The sequence below is a fragment of the Syngnathus scovelli genome, chromosome 18 (genome assembly GCF_024217435.2).
Source record: "Syngnathus scovelli strain Florida chromosome 18, RoL_Ssco_1.2, whole genome shotgun sequence".
Taxonomy (NCBI): Eukaryota; Metazoa; Chordata; class Actinopteri; order Syngnathiformes; family Syngnathidae; genus Syngnathus; species Syngnathus scovelli.
The window spans coordinates 5080342-5099816 of NC_090864.1; the positions used below are offsets into that span (position 1 = coordinate 5080342).

At 40.7% G+C, this 19475-nt stretch overlaps 2 protein-coding genes across 4 annotated transcripts; one reads left to right on the forward strand and one right to left on the reverse strand.

The window, feature by feature from the left end:
- Positions 1-122: 122 nt before the first annotated feature.
- LOC125985693 (uncharacterized) lies at positions 123-8612 on the reverse strand. 3 transcript variants are annotated; one of them, XM_049748705.2, is made up of 11 exons: positions 7610-8612; positions 6643-6759; positions 6264-6419; positions 5784-5973; positions 5550-5654; positions 4739-4843; positions 3740-3844; positions 2927-3031; positions 2025-2129; positions 1216-1320; positions 123-414 (listed from the first exon to the last, which is right to left on the reverse strand). In XM_049748705.2, exons 4-11 carry the CDS (start codon positions 5898-5900, stop codon positions 295-297), a joined length of 867 nt encoding a protein of 288 aa, XP_049604662.2. In that variant the 5' UTR covers positions 5901-5973; positions 6264-6419; positions 6643-6759; positions 7610-8612; the 3' UTR covers positions 123-294. The 3 variants fall into 3 exon arrangements, with proteins under 3 accessions (XP_049604662.2, XP_068504897.1, XP_068504898.1); XM_068648796.1 differs by having other exon boundaries at positions 6643-8612; XM_068648797.1 differs by lacking the exon at positions 6264-6419 and having other exon boundaries at positions 6643-8612.
- A 7656-nt stretch (positions 8613-16268) lies between these two features.
- LOC125985874 (retinol dehydrogenase 12) lies at positions 16269-19019 on the forward strand. Its single transcript, XM_049749117.1, has 7 exons — positions 16269-16433; positions 16660-16772; positions 17297-17452; positions 17533-17634; positions 18111-18320; positions 18490-18682; positions 18761-19019. The coding sequence occupies exons 1-7, from the start codon at positions 16420-16422 to the stop codon at positions 18861-18863; spliced, it is 891 nt and encodes a 296-aa protein (XP_049605074.1). The 5' UTR covers positions 16269-16419; the 3' UTR covers positions 18864-19019.
- The last annotated feature ends 456 nt before the right edge of the window (positions 19020-19475 follow it).

Consider the following 19475-nt stretch of genomic DNA (forward strand, 5'->3'; position numbering starts at 1 on the left):
CAACTTTCGATCCATGCGGAGGGCCCCACAAGTAGCCATCAGAAATCTTTTATGTGTGTGTGAATGATTGGCTTGGTTGGACACCCATGGGCGCATGTTTCAAATATCCATCTATAGGTGTGTGTGCCACTGGTTCGTTTGGGCTCTATGAGGAGAACCACTAAAACCGTGTGATCCAATGGTTGGCTGAATGCTGTTTAAGGTACCTTCTGACTAAAGAACAGCTTTCCAACTAAAAGCTGTAAACTAAGAGAACAAGAAAAGGTCTACAAAGTTTATTTCTTACAACAAAGTCTAACTGAATGTTACCTGTTGGCTGGCATCTTGTTTGATGTTATTATCAGGGTCAGAGTCCTGCCAAGTTCTGGCTGGTTCAGGCAGCGCACCATCAACGGGAGCCTGAGAGCCTGTCACCTGGAATTAAAACCACAAATAACTTACCAACATCATACAGACACCACAAATGACAGACTCAAGACCTGTATAGTTAAATCATGTGAAGTTAGTCCCCGAAACCAAACAAGCTTTTCTAACTAAAGTGTTACAGTCAGTTCTGGATGTCTAATCAGGTCCTATAACAGCATCTTTATGGATGTAGTGGAGCATCCTTGAGCATGACACTTTAGCCGTTTAACTGTTGAGGATGTGTGGAACTATAGCTGTAATATAATCAGCCTCCATAATGTCCATAACCAAAATATGATCTAAAAACATGAGACAACCTTCGATCAATACGGAGGGCCCCACAAGTAGCTTTCAGAAATCTGTTATTATGTGTGTGTGAATGATTGGCTTGGTTGGAATAACCAAGACAACTTTCGATCCATACGGAGGGCCCCACAAGTAGCCATGAGAAATCTGTTATTACGTGTGTGTGAATGATTGGCTTGGTTGGAATAACCAAGACAACTTTCGATCCATACGGAGGGCCCCACAAGTAGCCATCAGAAATCTGTTATGTGTGTGTGAATGATTGGCTTGGTTGGACACCCATGGGCGCATGTTTCAAATATCCATGTATAGGTGTGTGTGCCACTGGTTCGTTTGGGCTCTATGAGGAGAACCACTAAAACCGTGTGATCCAATGGTTGGCTGAATGCTGTTTAAGGTACCTTCTGACTAAAGAACAGCTTTCCAACTAAAAGCTGTAAACTAAGAGAACAAGAAAAGGTCTACAAAGTTTATTTCTTACAACAAAGTCTAACTGAATGTTACCTGTTGGCTGGCATCTTGTTTGATGTTATCATCAGGGTCAGAGTCCTGCCAAGTTCTGGCTGGTTCAGGCAGAGCACCGTCAACAGGAGCCTGAGAGCCTGTCACCTGGAATTAAAACCACAAATAACTTACCAACATCATACAGACACCACAAATGACAGACTCAAGACCTGTATAGTTAAATCATGTGAAGTTAGTCCCCAAAACCAAACAAGCTTTTCTAACTAAAGTGTTCCAGTCAGACCTGATGTCTAATCAGGTCCTATAACAGCATCTTTATGGATGTAGTGGAGCATCCTTCAGCATGACACTTTAGCCGTTTAGCTGTTGAGGATGTGTGGAACTATAGCTGTAATATAATCAGCCTCCATAATGTCCATAACCAAAATATGATCTAAAAACATGAGACAACTTTCGATCCATACGGAGGGCCCCACAAGTAGCCATCAGAAATCTGTTATTGTGTGTGTGTGAATGATTGGCTTGGTTGGAATAACCAAGACAACTTTAGATCCATACGGAGGGCCCCACAAGTAGCCATCAGAAATCTGTTGTGTGTGTGAATGATTGGCTTGGTTGGACACCCATGGGCGCATGTTTTAACAATCCTTCTATAGGTGTGTGTGCCACTGGTTCGTTTGGGCTCTATGAGGAGAACCACTAAAACCGTGTGATCCAATGGTTGGCTGAATGCTGTTTAAGGTACCTTCTGACTAAAGAACAGCTTTCCAACTAAAAGCTGTAAACTAAGAGAACAAGAAAAGGTCTACAAAGTTTATTTCTTACAACAAAGTCTAACTGAATGTTACCTGTTGGCTGGCATCTTGTTTGATGTTATCATCAGGGTCAGAGTCCTGCCAAGTTCTGGCTGGTTCAGGCAGCGCACCGTCAACAGGAGCCTGAGAGCCTGTCACCTGGAATTAAAACCACAAATAACTTACCAACATCATACAGACACCACAAATGACAGACTCAAGACCTGTATAGTTAAATCATGTGAAGTTAGTCCCCAAAACCAAACAAGCTTTTCTAACTAAAGTGTTCCAGTCAGCCCTGATGTCTAATCAGGTCCTATAACAGCATCTTTATGGATGTAGTGGAGCATCCTTCAGCATGACACTTTAGCCGTTTTGCTGTTGAGGATGTGTGGAACTATAGCTGTAATATAATCAGCCTCCATAATGTCCATAACCAAAATATGATCTAAAAACATGAGACAACCTTCGGTCAATACGGAGGGCCCCACAAGTAGCCGTCAGAAATCTGTTATTATGTGTGTGTGAATGATTGGCTTGGTTGGAATAACCAAGACAACTTTCGATCCATACGGAGGGCCCCACAAGTAGCCATGAGAAATCTGTTATGTGTGTGTGAATGATTGGCTTGGTTGAAATAACCAAGACAACTTTCGATCCATACGGAGGGCCCCACAAGTAGCCATCAGAAATCTGTTATGTGTGTGTGAATGATTGGCTTGGTTGGACACCCATGGGCGCATGTTTCAAATATCCATGTATAGGTGTGTGTGCCACTGGTTCGTTTGGGCTCTATGAGGAGAACCACTAAAACCGTGTGATCCAATGGTTGGCTGAATGCTGTTTAAGGTACCTTCTGACTAAAGAACAGCTTTCCAACTAAAAACTGTAAACTAAGAGAACAAGAAAAGGTCTACAAAGTTTATTTCTTACAACAAAGTCTAACTGAATGTTACCTGTTGGCTGGCATCTTGTTTGATGTTATCATCAGGGTCAGAGTCCTGCCAAGTTCTGGCTGGTTCAGGCAGAGCACCGTCAACAGGAGCCTGAGAGCCTGTCACCTGGAATTAAAACCACAAATAACTTACCAACATCATACAGACACCACAAATGACAGACTCAAGACCTGTATAGTTAAATCATGTGAAGTTAGTCCCCAAAACCAAACAAGCTTTTCTAACTAAAGTGTTCCAGTCAGACCTGATGTCTAATCAGGTCCTATAACAGCATCTTTATGGATGTAGTGGAGCATGCTTCAGCATGACACTTTAGCCGTTTAGCTGTTGAGGATGTGTGGAACTATAGCTGTAATATAATCAGCCTCCATAATGTCCATAACCAAAATATGATCTAAAAACATGAGGCAACCTTTGATCCATACGGAGGGCCCCACAAGTAGCCATCAGAAATCTGTTATTGTGTGTGTGTGAATGATTGGCTTGGTTGGAATAACCAAGACAACTTTAGATCCATACGGAGGGCCCCACAAGTAGCCATCAGAAATCTGTTATGTGTGTGTGTGAATGATTGGCTTGGTTGGACACCCATGGGCGCATGTTTCAACAATCCTTCTATAGGTGTGTGTGCCACTGGTTCGTTTGGGCTCTATGAGGAGAACCACTAAAACCGTGTGATCCAATGGTTGGCTGAATGCTGTTTAAGGTACCTTCTGACTAAAGAACAGCTTTCCAACTAAAAGCTGTAAACTAAGAGAACAAGAAAAGGTCTACAAAGTTTATTTCTTACAACAAAGTCTAACTGAATGTTACCTGTTGGCTGGCATCTTGTTTGATGTTATCATCAGGGTCAGAGTCCTGCCAAGTTCTGGCTGGTTCAGGCAGCGCACCGTCAACAGGAGCCTGAGAGCCTGTCACCTGGAATTAAAACCACAAATAACTTACCAACATCATACAGACACCACAAATGACAGACTCAAGACCTGTATAGTTAAATCAAGTGAAGTTAGTCCCCAAAACCAAACAAGCTTTTCTAACTAAAGTGTTCCAGTCAGCCCTGATGTCTAATCAGGTCCTATAACAGCATCTTTATGGATGTAGTGGAGCATCCTTCAGCATGACACTTTAGCCGTTTTGCTGTTGAGGATGTGTGGAACTATAGCTGTAATATAATCAGCCTCCATAATGTCCATAACCAAAATATGATCTAAAAACATGAGACAACCTTCGGTCAATACGGAGGGCCCCACAAGTAGCTGTCAGAAATCTGTTATTATGTGTGTGTGAATGATTGGCTTGGTTGGAACAACCAAGACAACTTTCGATCCATACGGAGGGCCCCACAAGTAGCCATGAGAAATCTGTTATTATGTGTGTGTGAATGATTGGCTTGGTTGGAATAACCAAGACAACTTTCGATCCATACGGAGGACCCCACAAGTAGCCATCAGAAATCTGTTATTGTGTGTGTGTGAATGATTGGCTTGGTTGGAATAACCAAGACAACTTTAGATCCATACGGAGGGCCCCACAAGTAGCCATCAGAAATCTGTTATGTGTGTGTGAATGATTGGCTTGGTTGGACACCCATGGGCGCATGTTTCAACAATCCTTCTATAGGTGTGTGTGCCACTGGTTCGTTTGGGCTCTATGAGGAGAACCACTAAAACCGTGTGATCCAATGGTTGGCTGAATGCTGTTTAAGGTACCTTCTGACTAAAGAACAGCTTTCCAACTAAAAGCTGTAAACTAAGAGAACAAGAAAAGGTCTACAAAGTTGATTTCTTACAACAAAGTCTAACTGAATGTTACCTGTTGGCTGGCATCTTGTTTGATGTTATCATCAGGGTCAGAGTCCTGCCAAGTTCTGGCTGGTTCAGGCAGAGCACCGTCAACAGGAGCCTGAGAGCCTGTCACCTGGAATTAAAACCACAAATAACTTACCAACATCATACAGACACCACAAATGACAGACTCAAGACCTGTATAGTTAAATCATGTGAAGTTAGTCCCCAAAACCAAACAAGCTTTTCTAACTAAAGTGTTCCAGTCAGACCTGATGTCTAATCAGGTCCTATAACAGCATCTTTATGGATGTAGTGGAGCATCCTTCAGCATGACACTTTAGTCGTTTTGCTGTTGAGGATGTGTGGAACTATAGCTGTAATATAATCAGCCTCCATAATGTCCATAACCAAAATATGATCTAAAAACATGAGACAACTTTCGATCCATACGGAGAGCCCCACAAGTAGCCATCAGAAATCTGTTATTGTGTGTGTGTGAATGATTGGCTTGGTTGGAATAACCAAGACAACTTTAGATCCATACGGAGGGCCCCACAAGTAGCCATCAGAAATCTGTTATGTGTGTGTGAATGATTGGCTTGGTTGGACACCCATGGGCGCATGTTTCAACAATCCTTCTATAGGTGTGTGTGCCACTGGTTCGTTTGGGCTCTATGAGGAGAACCACTAAAACCATGTGATCCAATGGTTGGCTGAATGCTGTTTAAGGTACCTTCTGACTAAAGAACAGCTTTCCAATTAAAAGCTGTAAACTAAGAGAACAAGAAAAGGTCTACAAAGTTTATTTCTTACAACAAAGTCTAACTGAATGTTACCTGTTGGCTGGCATCTTGTTTGATGTTATCATCAGGGCCAGAGTCCTGCCAAGTTCTGGCTGGTTCAGGCAGCGCACCGTCAACAGGAGCCTGAGAGCCTGTCACCTGGAATCAAAACCACAAATAACTTACCAACATCATACTGAGAGTAATTCAAATAAAAGAGACAAAAATCTTCCTTTTTTTAATAACAAATTAATATTCCAACTTGCATACTTGATCTTACTGACTTACTTTTTCACGCCATGGCCATTTAGAATCACCATAGTTGTAATTGATTTCAGTTCCCATTTCTATGTTTTTGATGGCAAAAAGGCACAAATGGGGCTCGTCATTTACTATTTTTTTCATGGTGCAGTTTGGAGACTTGTGGTTGTCATTCACTAATCTTCCAAGAGAGCCATCCTCTGTTGATGCATCAATACTAGGAAAGAAAAAACAGAAATCAAACATTTTGTATCATATAACTAGTTTTTTAGTAAAATAAAAGTTGGCTTACAGAAATAAAAACTTGCAACATTTCAAAAGAAAAGTTGAGAGGGAAACAATGTCTTTTTGAACATCATAGCACTAAATAAAACAAATTGTTAATGCCACAATCCTGATGTGTTATTGAAATATTGCTTCTGAGTGACTCACTAATTTAGGGTATTTTATTCCAGTCTCTTTCTAGAGTTCATAATTATTGTATAGAAAATATTTGGATATACATACCACCAGTAATGATTCTGCCATTCAAAGAAAAGAGAAATGTACTCTCCTTTTCAGAGTACTTGCTTGTTTGGCATTTTTCTGCTGACAGAAGTTGACCCCTGTATTATAAGATGAACTCTCCTTGTTCAAAGTGCTGGGTAGCAAACACGCCTCTTCCTGCAAGGACATTTTATATAAAACCATTGGTTATGAGAAAATATTTCTTTAAGATACACCTTTAACCAAATAATTGTGGTGTTATCTTACAATTTTAATACTAAGTTCTCGCTTAGAAACAGAAATACAACAACCAATCTGAATTTGATTGTTTTTTGTGTTGTTTTATAAAATAAATAAATATATACTTAATGGATAAATGGTCTAAAAATGAGTTTATTACCTTTTTGATCATCAATAAATCTTTCCACTAGTCCAGGTTTGTCCTTTGAGGATTAAATGTAAAAGGCTGCTTCATCAGCAGGCTTTTTTCTTGCTTTCCTTTTGGACATTTCTGGCTCTAAAAAATAATTCAAAACATGGCAGAGAGAACTTTAACAAGCACTCTATATTAATTTTAAAAGATTTGTAATCATCCACTGTATAAAGACTGAAGGAATAAGCCTGGCCTGAGAACTAACAGAACAAGAGTGATTAAAGAAAGAATATTTTTCAGAAAATACTGATATATTAATGAAAATGTTTGTCGGTTTGAAGCTGAGCTTTGTTACTTTTAACTAGTCACAGTTCCAACCAGGTGCTGCATCCAAAGAAAAGTTATTTCAATAGTTTTACCAGTATAACTCGTTATACTTTTCAGGAGCTACCAACTCGTTTTTATTATGTTTGTGTTTGAAAAGTGAACGTAGCATCCTGATTAGCGGTAGCTAATTAGCCAATAAGCTAGTTTCCGGATAGTTTTATTTGCGTCAGAATGCTTGTGTTATTTAAAGAAAGCATTCTGATAGAAAACCACCGAGAAATACAGAAGACATGCAGATATATCATAACACTGAGCACACACGTGTTTGACGAGTTTTGAAGTGGTTTCGGCAATTACGGCCAGAGTCCGGTTCTGGGCTTAGCAATTATGAAACATTAGCACATCGAAATCATCCTGAATATAACACGGAGCAATTATACATTCTGTCGTTCTCTTTTACACCATTGTTTTTAAAACCACTGCAAGCTAAGATGAATAACAAGTTAAAAAGCCGGACTGTCTGAGGGGAAAACGTTACGCCATCCGAGTGACAATATACCGAATCCGAAGCCATAATCATTGCATATAAACCCCTCGGGGTCTGGACAAAAAGCATTTCTACATCAGTTTCTTGTACTTAGTATTTACATGCAGTTGATTTACTCACCGTGTATGTTGTGTTTCGTTATGAGCAGCGTGTCTTCGTCGCGGAGCAGTCTCAGTCTGGCGGCGTCACACGTGGCGAAGTGACGTTAAGCTGGTGGTTTTAGCCGCATGAAGCTAACACATGCAATACCTGCTGATTTAACTAATATGTAAACTGATGGTAAAGAATAAATTACTATTTATTTATACCTTTATTTTTATGTTTAGAACATGAAAAATGCACGAGATGCTGATTTAACTAATATGTAAACTGATGGTAAAGAATAAATTACTATTTATTTATACCTTTATTTTTATGTTTAGAACATGAAAAATGCACGAGACAGTTTTTAAAATAAGCCTAATAGAATGAGCGTATTTTTATAAAGCAAGTGTAATGAATATTAAATAACGTAGATAAATTGCTATTGTAATGCAGGAATTTTATGTTTACAGTATTATTTTAGCTGCTATGGTTACTAAAATAATAATTACCTGGTTTAAATCTACAGGAAATAGCATTTTATTTTCTTAATCAACACTCGGATCACGAGGTGCCCTGATTGGTTGAATCACACACACTTCCGGTAGTGTGTATACTTGCAATACCACTTGCCATGGTCGGGGGGCCGCTACTGAGCACACACACTTCACACACACAATTCTCAACATTGCGACCATGAGGGGTAAGTGAAAAAAATTCGTGAGGCATGTTGTTAGAGCATTTCAAGCTGTTTTAGAGTGGTTTCCCGAGTGGGGTCCATGATTTTGGACCCCACAACGACACAGGGCCCCACTTTGTTGGTGGGCTCCCTGTCTTCGGACCCCCCATACTAATAAAAACAAGTACACACGCACACACACACACACACACACACACACACACACACACACACACACACACACACACACACACACACACACACACACACACACACACACACACAAACACACACACACACACACACACACAGACAGACGCACACACACACACACACACACACACACACACACACACACACACACACACGCCTTCTTTTTTTTTTTTTGCCTCACATACTAACGCAAAGTTGTTTTTTTTCCCCAAGGTGAAATCAATGTTCTAACAGTGGCATGCACACTGTTTGCATAGATTGTATTGATTCATTTTACATGGACACACACAAACACACACACACACACGCACACACACACGGTCAGACGGACGGACCCTGTGGGCTTTTGTATCCTGTTGCGTAATCTAGCAGGTCACTGGGCTGACATACATGTCGCCTGGCATGTGATCATGTAAAGCAATGTCACACTTGTGTGTGAGTAGCAGTAGAAATAGCCCCTGAGAGGCTAAATGTGATAGAAGTAAGATTTCTATTGTGTCATACTTAAATTAGCCATAGTCAACGCCCATTTCTATGCGTGGATTTTTTTTTTGTTAAGACTACAATTGCATTTGAATTTTGCACAGTGGTGAAACATCAATTGTCACGGTGACACAAAGCGTATTCTTCCACGTGGATGCTATCGCAGCATGCTTCCCTCAAGATAAAGTTAAAGGAGCGCATGTCGGATTCCATGTCTCCTCACTATCGACACGTGTATGCCCAATCTCAGGGGCGTAATCACTTGCGTCAACATTTGACATTTTCTCAAAAGATGTCGAGACTTTGTTTTCTTCTCCAAATGTGTGTGCTAATATGTTAGCATGCTAATCAAGGGCCTTGTTGATGCCCCGCTCCCCAAATTCTCCTCTTACTGCTCCCACCAGAAGAAGAAAGAGTTTTTGTGTGTTGAGCCATTAAAAGAGGAAGAACAATCGCACTCAATGACTGGTACTTGATTAGCTACGACCAAGCGCGTCCGAGAGTGGGTCAAATTTGTCTCCTGCGCTCGCCGGTTGCTAAGGAGGAGAGATTGCTTTACTCATGGGAGTAAAGTGTCCTGTTTGCACACACGCGGGCGCGCTCACGAGGTCATCGCTCTCACGTTACCGCCTGGCATAGCTGCGGTGGCATCGAGCAGTTTGACCAAAATATCGGGACGCCTTTAGAATGCCAAATGTGTATTCTGTCAATCAGGAAGTGGAAATATACTTGTGAGATGTCAACAGTTGTGTTTTTATCTTTTAACTGCCATCTACACACCTGTGGGATATGGGCAAAAGTATTAGGACACCTACAGGAACAAAAAAAAATATATATATATATATATACGCATATGTTTTTGAAAAACTACAAGCGGCCCATCTGTGACGTTTGTCTAAAAGTATTGGGACACCAGCAGAAAGTGAGAAAAACACGCAAAGCGTCAAGAGTCGTTCTTTTTGTAAAACTACAAAACACTTCTAAAAATCAAGCTGCAGGTGCGCATTCTTGTGCTATCTGCCATCTATGTTCTCTGCTGCCCATGGGGGTGACAAACGTTATCCCGGCATCAACGACATCCTATTTTGGCTTGCTTCGACAATCACAGACGCCATCTTGTCTTTACAGTGACGTTTGTAAACGAGGAATTTCCTGCCATCCATCAGGGCGCTCGTCTGAAGGGAATTTGGGCCCTTAATTTCTTCCCGCAGTTTCTTATGACATAAACGGCATGGGAATTCTTTTGGGGAAATTAGAAATATTTTTATATATTTTGAAAATATAAAGGACACAATCTCATATTTTTGCCTGCCCTAAAATTTCACATTGCCTGTTTTGTAAGCATCAGCCTAGCCTCATTTTACCCATATTTTTTTTAGGAGGAGGGGCACATATTACATAAGACGTTACATCACCAGCATCAGTACCGACATCTTGTCAGAGCATCACGTGTCGCCATCTTGCAGCCTTGCTGCTCATGTCAGGTGATGTTGCAACATTCTGAAAATGTTTTCACACGTGTACTTCCATAAGATAGCCAGTGCTTTCTCTCACAGCACCGCTTGTAAACAAATCTTTCAATGTCACCCTAGCAAGGACGAGCCGCTGGCAAAACGGGAAATGGCTTGAGTGACAATTTTAATCAGCTGGGTCGAGTCCGAGTCAACATCAAACAAAGACGATGATGCCTTATCTACTCCAAACAACACAGCTTTGCCTTAAGCAAATGTTTATTTAGTTTTGTCAAATGAATCCATTTTTAGAACACATACGATGGTTGGAATTGAATTCCAAAAGAAGTGGGAAAAACGCCTGTTGGTGTCCCAATAATTTTGTTCGGTGGTTAATGGTTGACTGCTTGGTGTTACTTTTTAACCGGGTGGGAAATCACTTTCCACGCTGAACAGTTGTGGGAATGCCGTCGGGCGCGATCCACACGTCACCTACACGCCGTCACGATAAGGCCTCGTGATAAAATATGTTCTCGCTAATTCGACGTCTTTCGTACTTTAGTTCACTTCTTTAACTTTGAATATGGATAACTTTGGCTTTCCCCTAAAATCATCACATTTAGGAGCTAAATGCCAATCAAACTTCAACTCATTCAATCGGCTCGAATTTGCTAGTTGCAGTTTGAACAGGAGACGACGTTTACAATTTGGGTCATTTAAATGATGTAACAGTGTGTGTGTGTGTGTGTGTGTGTGTGTGTGTGTGTGTGTGTGTGTGTGTGTGTGTGTGTGTGTGTGTGTGTGTGTGTGTGTGTGTGTGTGTGTGTGTGTGCATGGATATGTTCGCTGAGCTGCGCCCGCGACCCTTGTGAGGATAAGCGCTTCAGAAAATGTATGTATGTTTGTAGATAAGGATGATTGTGGCTCATTAAGTGCATCGCAAAGTGGTTGTGTGTTGCTCCTTGTCCCTCTCGTGTGTGCACATTCTATGGGAGCAAAAGTGTATGTTTACTTAGTCACATTTATCTAGAAGTTTTTATGCTTTACTAGCTGATTACGATTGGTTTTATGTCAGTGTGTGTGTGTGTGTGTGTGTGTGTGTGTGTGTGTGTGTGTGTGTGTGTGTGTGTGTGTGTGTGTGCGTGTGTGTGTGCGTGTGTGTGTGTGTGTGTGTGTGTGTGTGTGTGTGTGTGTGAATGTTGGCAAAGCAAACTCACAAGCCTCCATCGATGCTAGCTTAAACATACGTAAACATGCTAATGAAGCTGTTGATTGAGATGAAACAGCACTCTTGAAAACAACTGGACGAGACTTGCGGAGCGCATAATGCGCTGCTGTCTAAACAGATGAGCGCGTGCTAAATAAGGGTCAACCGCTCCTATTTGCAGTCATAACAAGCCACGTTGGCGCCTACGCCAGGATTACAGTGGCCCGCTTCCTGCTAACGGCCTTCGATGAACAAAAGTCCGAGTGTGCGGACGCGGATCGATAAGCGGTATTATCGTATTGCGCGCATTTATGTCGAGCCGCTTTGCACTCGAGTCTTACAAGCCGTAAGGCTTGTAAGGAGGCGCGCGGTCGCGGCTTAAGCGGGCCACTCGCTCCTATTATTGTATAAAGGTCGCCGGTCGGGGAAGTGGATCTCATTATCGCCAGAAGGCGTTTGTAATCCCGGCACTCGAGTGCTAGTTTATGAGCAACACTAGCTTAATGCTAGCATATCATAACAAAGCCCATGGACGCTAGTTGGAGGTTTGCACCAGCACTCGAGAGTGGAGCTTTGCACAGTTCGACTGACCTTGCGGAATAGTGGAAGGGGCAAATTGTTGCCCGGCTTCCTTGGCAACGGCAAGTGATCTGGGATGCCACGGGAATATTAATGGCTCTCATCTGCTCGGATCTTGGCCCGGCATATGAAGCCTGCCATGTGGTCTCTTCCAGTGGGGCCTTTTCTTTTGTTTGTCATGCTCGCACTGTGAAAGCTCTTTTTTTTTTGCAGGCAAAAAGAAAAAGGACAACAGTGGGGTGAAGGAAAGCAGAAAAAAAGACATCAAAAACTAGCAAATAAGACAAAATAAAATTAACAATATTACCTTAAAAATGGTGCTGCTTGAACGTCTGTCTAAGGACACAAGCACCTTTTTGAAGCAGATAATAACAGTTCTGCGCTTGCTCAGCTGGCCGTCAGCTGTCACAAAGTGACTGAGTGCAGGCCCTGTGCTGTCGCTGTTTCCTGTCCGGATGCAAATCAAACAAATTCAAATTAATCATTTTGTTAGCCTAACAGCAGGGTTGCTGAAGTCGATTAGGAACATTTTTAGGAATCAAGAAAGGCACAACAAATTCAACAAACAAAAAAAGTACCGCCACCTGAATGACATTAAAAAAATGGACTAAACATAATAGACAACAACAAAAATAGACACACACAGGACTGCCCCCTCATTTGAATAACATTACCTTTTGCATTGCAGGACGAAAAATGCCAAAATAATAAATAAACAAACAAATAAACAAACAAACAAACAAACAAACAAATAAATAAATAAATAAATAAATAAATAAATAAATAAATAAATAAATAAATAAATAAATGAGAACATAAAAACAAATAATACATGTAATTTGAAATCTATATACGGAAGTGAAAAACACAAGTATACCTACACAAATATATATAATTCAAAATAGAAGTAAAAGTAAACCCAAAATTTAAAAAAACTATAGTGAAAAATACAAACAATAAAATATTAATTTATTTTATTTTTTCAATTTTCTTCTTCATTTTTCATTTTATCTATTTGCAATTTTGGCCGTTTTGGTCCTCCTCCATATCAGGTGGCAGAGGAGGAAAACAGTGGTTATTTTGCACTGCATTTGGGTGGTTGATGCGAATTCACGTGAATTGGGGCGAAGCAGTTTTAAAAGCTAAAATGTGTGCTTGCATGCAATCGGGAGAAAATGACTCGCATGTGTATTTGTGCTATAATAATTGCTATCAGAAGGCCATTAGTGTGTGTGTGTGTGTGTGTGTGCATTGTGTGTATACTGTACACGGAATCACAGCACCTCCGTGAGGTCTCACACACACACAGACACACACGCACACGCCCACACACACACACACACACACACACACACACACACACACACATACACACACACACAAACATAAACGCATGGGGCGTCAACTGTCCGACTGAAGTTAGTGTAGCATGAAAGGCGTCAATGGACGAAGATAATGACGATGTTTATCATTTGGCCAAAGAGGGACTCGACCTTGAGATGACATTTGTTGTCATGTAAACAGGGCTCACTCTTTCCTGTTCTTCTGGAAGATAAACTTTTGACCTCAGTTGAAATCTATGGCAAGTCACTGTAACTAGCATTTTTTCTTTTGTCTTCTTTTGTTGATCTACTTGGATTGTTTGACCAGTGCATCAACATTTTTTCTTAATTTTTTTTCTATTATTTATATATTTATAGTTTTTAGTCAAATTTTATTTTATTTTATTATTTTATTATTATTTATTATTTTATATATAGGAGAAGTAGTCGTCGGCAGCGTAAGATTCCAGACTAGCGTGATCTCAATTTCATTTAATTTGAATTGATTTAATTTAAAAAATATTTCTATTTAGACTGATTTGTATTTTTATTTTAAATGTATTTTACATTTTGTATTTTTCCAATTTGTTTCCTTGCAACTGTGTTCATACAGACGATCGTGGCCTAACAATGAACATAGCGTGAGGGGTTAGAGCGCCACCTAGTGATTTGTTATGAACTTAACCTTCAACAAGTAGTGTACCTGATCTGATTTTGTCGGTTTAACGTACTCCACACACAGATGCATTGAAACCTTACAACTGCACTCCTCCATGCACTTACAGGTCATACGGAACATGTTGGTTCCAGGCCGACCCGTGCAGGACATGGTTTCATTTGTTTGTGTTGACTTCCCGTTTGGGCCAAAATAAGAGAACGTGCGTCCCATCGAGCAACCGCGGCGTTCTTGTTATAGCTAATGGATTGTTCTCATGGTTTATTCAACGCATCCTCCCGCTGCCCCATTGTTTTGGGGCCTCTGGGAATTTACTAATGTGGCGCCAGCGCAAGAGGTTAAATAAAGTCTGATCCTTTCTCCAGGTGACCCAAACATCCTTCCTAATGAATCCTTAAGTCATAATTTAATCTCTTGTTAAAGTTGTATCTTTGCTTACTTCCACCTGCAACCTAACTTGAATTATTTGCCCCGTGAAATGTTTCTAATGTACTTCTGATCATTTTGTTTATTGTGTGAAGGCAAAGACGTATTCTCATGTTACGTCACATTCTTTGGAGTGAGACTTTTTTTTGATAAAATATTTATTTTCAAGTTTCACCTCCATTTATTTTTCAAGATTCTTTTTTTTTCAGTTACATGTTTAATATTTTCAAATTCACACCTCTTTTTTTCAGGTTCAACTTGTTTTTTCAGATTCTGATCTTTTTTTTCAGGTTCAAATCTTTTTTTCGAGTTTCACACTTTTGAACTGAATTTGACATGTCGGGCGTGGGAGTGGAGCTTAACGGGGAGTGGAATCGCGAGTGACAGCTGAAAAAGAATACTCAGAACCATCCCCAGAGACAGCGTCTTCAGGGAGTGCAGAGACTTATTACTTATTTTCACGTATTGACTTAGTGTAATAGGGATGCTGTTAGAATTAGTACCCGCTGTAACTTTGCCTGAGGAGAGGGGAACCTGTTCAAATTTGCTTAGGAGAAATACAACATTCTTTTTTTTTTTTTTTTTAACGAGCACTGATGGAGAATTAAACCGTTCCATCTTTAAACTATTCAGCTTGTGCCTACTGATTCTCCATAACATTCCCCAAGTTTTTATTCAGTTTTTTTGCCCTCACACGCAATTTCCAAAGAAATTGCAATTTTCTAGTTCTTGTTGGATTTCATGTTAATGTTTACCTGCTTCCTTCCAGTAAGCATATGTTGAAATAATTATCCCAAGTTTGTTTCACAATGCCAGACTTTACTCCCCATGCACACACACCCATACTCCCACACTCCTTTTCTGACTGGTTAAGCAAAAAAATGGGAAGTCAATGTTTGCTGACGTGCAATGAGCTGCTAAGTTTCCTCTTCGAGTGACCTTGTGTGCACAAAATACAACACCGTAAGTCATTGAAAAAAATGCCCCAAGTACAAGAAAAAACACAAACATAGACACACACACAATTCGAGTTTAGCTCCTACTCTACCCAGCAGAGACCGAGAAAGAGGTCTCAATTGAAGACAAAGTAACCAGTTAATCTATACATAAAAAAAACATGCAAAGGGTTAAAACAACAGCTGATCAGTTGGTATTTGCTGCTCTCTGGCGGACACATATATGCGCGCATCATGGGCATTGTGCGCTTCGAAAGTCCACAAATCAATAATATATAAATCAAGAATCATTGGTAAAAAACAAAACAAAAAAAAACAAAAAACTAAAATGTTTTAAGCGAATCTCTATCGCTAAAGGACTCCAAAGATTCATCACTAAACATTTCCAAAGAAAAATTGTGTCGACACAGTTTGTATTTTAAATCGGAAACATCTGCATTATCACACTAACCAATCAAGTTCGTTCAAGGGCGTTAACCCAAGTGCCAATTGGCCAAAACGAGAGTCAGTCAACAATCTCAACCTGTAACATTTTACTGCTTTTTTGTTCGCTGATGGAACCATAAGGTTTTGTGTTTTTTTTCCAAACATTTTTAATTAAAATAAATTATCTCGGCACAGCGTGTGTCATAATGAAAAATATTCTGAGAGCGGGCCCCTGTGGTCCTAACCAATCACGTTCGAGCAAGGGCATAAAACGCGTCGTTAATTGGCTCAAACGTGAGTGTCAATTTGAAGTAAGCCAGGTCGGCGTTGTCGGTTTTAGTGTGGTGGACGAAGGCGTTTTTATAAGTATCAACGTGAGTTTTTGCACATTTGTTGTTGCTTGTTTTCCTTCAAGACTTCAAGAAAGCGACATGCAGTATTTAAGGTGAGAACTTTAACAAGTTAATGACGACGCAGCTGGTAATCATCGTCATAATTTCAGGTTGTCTAATAATAAACAAAGTAATATTTTACATGTGAGGCTCTTCATGTTAAGATGGCACTGGAGAAGTTTCTGACTTTTCCAAGTCATAAGTTTTACCGCGATTGTTAGTTTTTGTTTAAGTGACGCCACAGATGTTTTACCGGTTAAGTCACTCGCTGTGTGACAGGCAGTTCCGCGCTCCCTGGGACAGCGATGTGAGGCTCGATGGCAAAACTGTCCTCGTCACCGGGGCCAACTCCGGCATCGGCAAGGAGACGGCGGCCGACCTGGCCACCAGAGGTCAGTGTGACCAAATCAAACACACCTGAGATTTTTTATTTTTTTTGTTAGTCTTTTAACATTAGGTAGGATAAATGTGCATAAAATAGCATAACGTTTTAATAACTTTTTACACAGGTCCCACCTTTTCGAAAGTATTCATTTTTAAAAATTTGTACATTGTGGTTTGATATTTTGGTGACAATAGACTTTTTTTTTTTTTTTTTTTTTTGTCCTTTTTTTTGTAGTTTGCAGTAGTTTATTTGGATGATCAAACTTAGAAATACGATGGCAAAGTTAATTTCATGTTAATTTTCGCAACTAGGGGGCGTGCTTGTGTAATCGTTACACTTTATCTCAATTATTTTGTCTCTTTGCATTGGAACAATTGTGGATGAATGGCAATCAAATAGAAATGGAAAAATGTATATTCTTTTTGGTAACATTCTAAAGATAGTGGAAAGTGTTGTAAAGAAGTGTTAGTTTTAATGGACCGTCACTTTCCAGGTGTTGCCAATCAATCCATGTCAATTGTGTGTGGTTAGGTGCCAGAGTGATCATGGCGTGCAGGGACATGGAGAAAGCTCACGTGGCCCTCACAGAAGTTAAAGACCGGTCCCTCAATGACGACGTGGTTTGCATGAAATTAGATATGGCTGACACCAAATCTATCCGAGAATTTGCACAGGCCATAAATGAAGGTGAGGTGTCATGGATGCACACCGGCTCCCCTTTAATTTGCTGTCAAACATTCCTGCCATAATTTTTTATTTTATTTTAGGAGAGTCCAAACTGAACATTCTGATCAACAATGCTGGCGTGATGTGTCCTTACAGCAAAACGGCCGATGGCTTTGAGATGCATATTGGTGTCAATCACATGGGTGAATGAGTTTTTTTATTTGTTCACGTTGCATGCCATTGATGAAATTCATGGAATCTCTTAAATTTAGGTTAATGTGAATTTCTGAAAATTGGGGGTGATATTAGAATATTGAAAAAAACATTTCCAGACCTTTTTAACAGAATGATCTCTTGTGCATTCAGACCCCAAGTAAATGGTTGTTAGTAGTGTTGGCATCCCACTAGCTGACTAGCCACTCGACAGCCTGAGGAGATTACGGCTATTATGACTATTCTTACGGCCTCTTTTATGACAACTGTTTCGTTGCGTCACACTTAATGATTCATATATCACGTTTGATTGCCGTTATTATTAACATGATAGGACACACAGGTCACTTGAGGTTGCACGTTGTCTCAAACGCTGACTGCTCACTTTTTCCCCCAAACAAAGTGTTACTTGAATGCCTGGCTGTTTTGGTCATATAGTAAAACTGTCCCCCCCCCACCCCCCAAGGTCACTTCCTCTTGACGTACCTTCTGCTGGATCTCCTGAAGCGTTCGTCTCCCGCCCGCGTGGTGATAGTGTCCTCCATGGCTCACGCTTGGACCTCCATCAATTTTGATGACATCAACAGCGAGCACGCCTATGACAAGTTCAAAGCGTATTCTCAGAGCAAGCTGGCCAACTTGCTTTTCTCACGCTCTCTTGCCAAACGCTTGGAAGGTCAGCGCACATTTTCAGAGTTATTGGCAATGAAAAATTTCATGGAATATTTAATGTTGTGTAGCCAAGCCAAATAGTTGCTTTAATTAGCATATGCAAGAAGTGCATCAAATCTGGAAGATCAGCGAGAGGCGACATATTTTTGACCACCTGGCTATGTGGTTGTTAGGCACGGGTGTGACGACGTACGCTGTGCATCCGGGTGTGGTCAACACGGAATTGTGGCGCCACATGAACAGAGCTCAACGCTTTGTGATAACGATGATTAGACCGTTTATTAAGACGCCGGCGCAGGGTGCCCGCACCATCATCTACTGCGCCGTGGAGCCCACGCTGGACAAGGACAGTGGCGGATTCTACATGTAGGCTGGCACATAACCTCCAAAAGCTCGGGCGTTGCGTGTTCACCTCCGTTTGCCCCCCACCCCCTATTTCCGCAGGGACTGCGCCCCCACCAACTGCTCGGCGGAAGGCAGAGACGAAGAGGTGGCGGAGAAGATGTGGGAGCTTAGTTGTCGGATGCTCAACATCACGTGGGACTGACTTGCCAGGATTGCGACGTTTCCTGTTTTGCCGGCTTGGATTGTTTAATCTTCATATCTCGGTATTCGTTGTGTGGAGCTCTGATTTTGTTATTGACTTTGTATTGAATGTTCATTTGTACCCGATGTACTCAATAAACGTAATCTTTAACCTACACTACTTGTTGGCTTTTACTAACATTTCAGTGACATTTTTGCTAATTTGATGAATTTCACCTAGTGATGTTTCACAGCAAGTGAACATGTTTCCCATTTTAACGTTGTCATAAACTGCCATGTTAAAACATGTTTGTACATTTCTCAGGTTGCTTTGTACATATTTTTAGTACCAAGTTTATTTTTTTTGTCCAGTGGACCTTAACATATTCACAGTTCTGCATTTGTGGATTCTGCAGATAAGTGTGGGCGTAGTTTCCCATCAAACTAAAAAATATTCAATATGCTTTTGTTCACCTTTTATTTTCAAGCCGATATATTTTCCCTTTTGATTCTGCAAATGTTTCATTTGTGCTGACTCGGCACCTTTGTCTTATCTGCTGTCATCCCATCCAACAGCGTATCAAAGTTCACAACATGCGCATCTATAAAGGCAATATAAAGACTGAAGATTAAT

Excerpts from the sequence above, each read along its gene's own strand:
- LOC125985693 (XM_049748705.2), bottom strand. The coding sequence starts at position 5,900 with ATGAAAAAAATAGTAAATGACGAGCCCCATTTGTGCCTTTTTGCCATC. Across the intron at positions 4,844-5,549 it reads AACAAGATGCCAGCCAACAG|GTGACAGGCTCTCAGGCTCC; the intron begins GTAACATTCAGT and ends TTTTAATTCCAG. Across the intron at positions 3,845-4,738 it reads AACAAGATGCCAGCCAACAG|GTGACAGGCTCTCAGGCTCC; the intron begins GTAACATTCAGT and ends TTTTAATTCCAG.
- LOC125985874 (XM_049749117.1), top strand. Across the intron at positions 17,453-17,532 it reads TGCACAGGCCATAAATGAAG|GAGAGTCCAAACTGAACATT; the intron begins GTGAGGTGTCAT and ends ATTTTATTTTAG. Across the intron at positions 17,635-18,110 it reads TATTGGTGTCAATCACATGG|GTCACTTCCTCTTGACGTAC; the intron begins GTGAATGAGTTT and ends CCACCCCCCAAG.